The sequence below is a fragment of the Eimeria necatrix genome, genomic scaffold, assembly GCF_000499385.1.
Source record: "Eimeria necatrix Houghton genomic scaffold, Enh_scaff1583, whole genome shotgun sequence".
NCBI lineage: Eukaryota > Apicomplexa > Conoidasida > Eucoccidiorida > Eimeriidae > Eimeria > Eimeria necatrix.
In genome coordinates this window covers 1,294-3,426 of record NW_013652284.1, presented here as the reverse complement: position 1 = coordinate 3,426, position 2,133 = coordinate 1,294, and the positions used below count along the sequence as shown (strand labels likewise).

General features: G+C 57.6%; 1 protein-coding gene across 1 annotated transcript; it reads right to left on the bottom strand.

Moving 5' to 3' along the window:
- Nucleotides 1-300: 300 nt before the first annotated feature.
- Nucleotides 301-1,077, bottom strand: ENH_00017620 (hypothetical protein; the record flags this gene model as incomplete). The annotated part of the gene is made up of 1 exon (XM_013579280.1): nucleotides 301-1,077. One exon carries the CDS (start codon nucleotides 1,075-1,077, stop codon nucleotides 301-303), a length of 777 nt encoding a protein of 258 aa, XP_013434734.1.
- Between the last annotated feature and the right edge of the window lie 1,056 nt (nucleotides 1,078-2,133).

Here is a 2,133-nt window from a genome sequence, read left to right as displayed (position 1 = left end):
GGCCCCTAGGGGCCCCCAGCAGGCCCCTATGGGCTCTCAGGGGGCCCCCTAAGGGCCCCCAGGGGCCTTTGGGGGCCCCCTAGGGGGCCCCCTAAGGGCCCCCAGGGGCCTCTGGGGGCCCCTAGGGGGCCCCCTATGGGACCCCAGGGGCCCCAGTGGGGCCCCTAATGGATGTCTATGGAGCTTGGGGGCCCCCTAGGGTACTTCAGGGTACTTTAGAGGGTCTAGAAGGCTGGGGGCCCCCATGTTTGTTTAGGGGGGCCCCCTGCTGCTTGGGGGCCCCGAGGGTACTGGGGGCCCCTAGCATTTGGACTGCACATACGATGGCGTGTCTGCTGCTGCTGCTGCTGCTGCTGCTGCTGCTGTTGCTGCTGCTACGCCGGCTGCGCGGGAACGTGCTGCTGCTGCTGCTTCAAGCGCAGCTATGGCCTGAGTGCGTTTGGCGAGAGCTGCTTCTCTTGCTGCTGCTGCTGCTGCTGCTGCTGCTTCCGCCTCCTTCAGTCTTGCTGCAGCAGCAGCAGCTGCTGCTGCTGCTGTTGCTTCGGCCCTCTGCCGCCGCTGCTGCAGCTGCTGCAGCTCTTTGTGCGCCTCGCTGGCAGCAGCAGCAGCAGCTGCTGCTGCTGCTCTGCGTTCCATTGCTTCCTTTCTGGCTGCTGCTTCCGCCTCCCCTGCTGCTGCTGCTGCTGCTGCTGCTGCTGCCTTTGCTGCGTCAGCTTCTCGCGCCTGCTCTGCTGCAGCAGCTGCTGCTGCTTTCGCCCGCTCAGCTTCAGCTGCTGCTGCACTCCTCTTCTTTTCCATGTCTGCTGCAGCAGCAGCTGCTGCTGCTGCCTTTTGCTTCGCCTGCTGCAGTTGCTGCTGCCGTCCTGCTGCAGTCGCCCGCGCCTCTGCTGCTGCTGCTGCTGCTGACGCGCTGCTGCGGCTCAGCTTCTCTGCTTCAGCAGCAGCAGCAGCAGCAGCTTCTCGAAGGCATGCAGCCCTCTGTCTTGCTGCTGCAGCACGTTCTTTGGCAGCAGCAGCCGCAGCTGCTGCTGCTGCTGCTGCTGCTGCCGCCGAAACTTGGGGCTGCTGCTGCTCCATTGGGCAGCAGCAAATTATAAAAATAAAAATAAAAAATAAAATTATTTTTCTATTTAACTTTTAGAAACTTTAACAGACACAAAGAACCCTCTTTGCGCGGCCAACGGGGGGCCCCCAAGTCGGCGTGGGGGCCCCGGGGGCCCCCCGGGGCCCCCAGGGGCCCCCCGGGGGCCCCCTGAAGCCCAGAATGGCTTTAATATTTAATTGAGTTTTTAATCTTTTTAAATTTGTTAATTTGTTGGAAATAAAATTAAAATTAAAAAGAAAAAGCGGAGATTTAAAGAGGTGGGCCGTCAGCCTCTGGGGTGGGGGTTTCTGCAGCTGCAGCAGATGTTCACCATTTTCTCTTTGTGCAATCTTTCGCATTTATTCATTTAATTATTCATTTAAAATGCATAAATAATAAATAAATAAATAAATAAATAAATAAATAAATAAATAAATAAATAGAAGTTGGCGCCCTCTTCGTTCGACTTGGGGTGTATGCACAGCCACTCGAGCTGTCCATACACCCCAAATCCCAGCCCCCACAAACTTCCCCACCAACACAAACCCCATTTATTAAATCCACCAATCAAACTGGGCCTCTTTGGGGGCCCCTGGGGGCCCCCCGGGGGCCCCTGAAGACTATGGGGGCCTCTGGGGGCCCCTGGGAGCCCCAGAAGTTTCTGGGGGCCCCCGGGGGCCCCCTGAAGACTCTGGAGGTCCTTGGGGGCCCCTTAGGGCCCCCCTGAAGACTCTGGGGGCCCCTGGGGGCCCCTTGGGGACCCGGAAGGTCTTGGGGGCCCCTGGGGGCCCCCAAGACCTGGAGTCCGCAGGAGCCTGTAACCCTCCTACGGGTCTCTCTTGGGGGGCCCCCCTAGGGGGCCCCTTTGGGGGCCCCTCTAGGGGGCCCCCTAGTTTGGTTTTGGCAGTTCTTTGGTGTGCATTTGAGGAGAAAAGATTTTAAGTTTTGATAATTGAAAACGGAAATGAATTTCTTTTTAAATGGAAATAAAAAGTTTTTTCTTGATGCAGCTTTTGGGACAGTTTTCTTTGTGGCTTTCTTTTGAATAC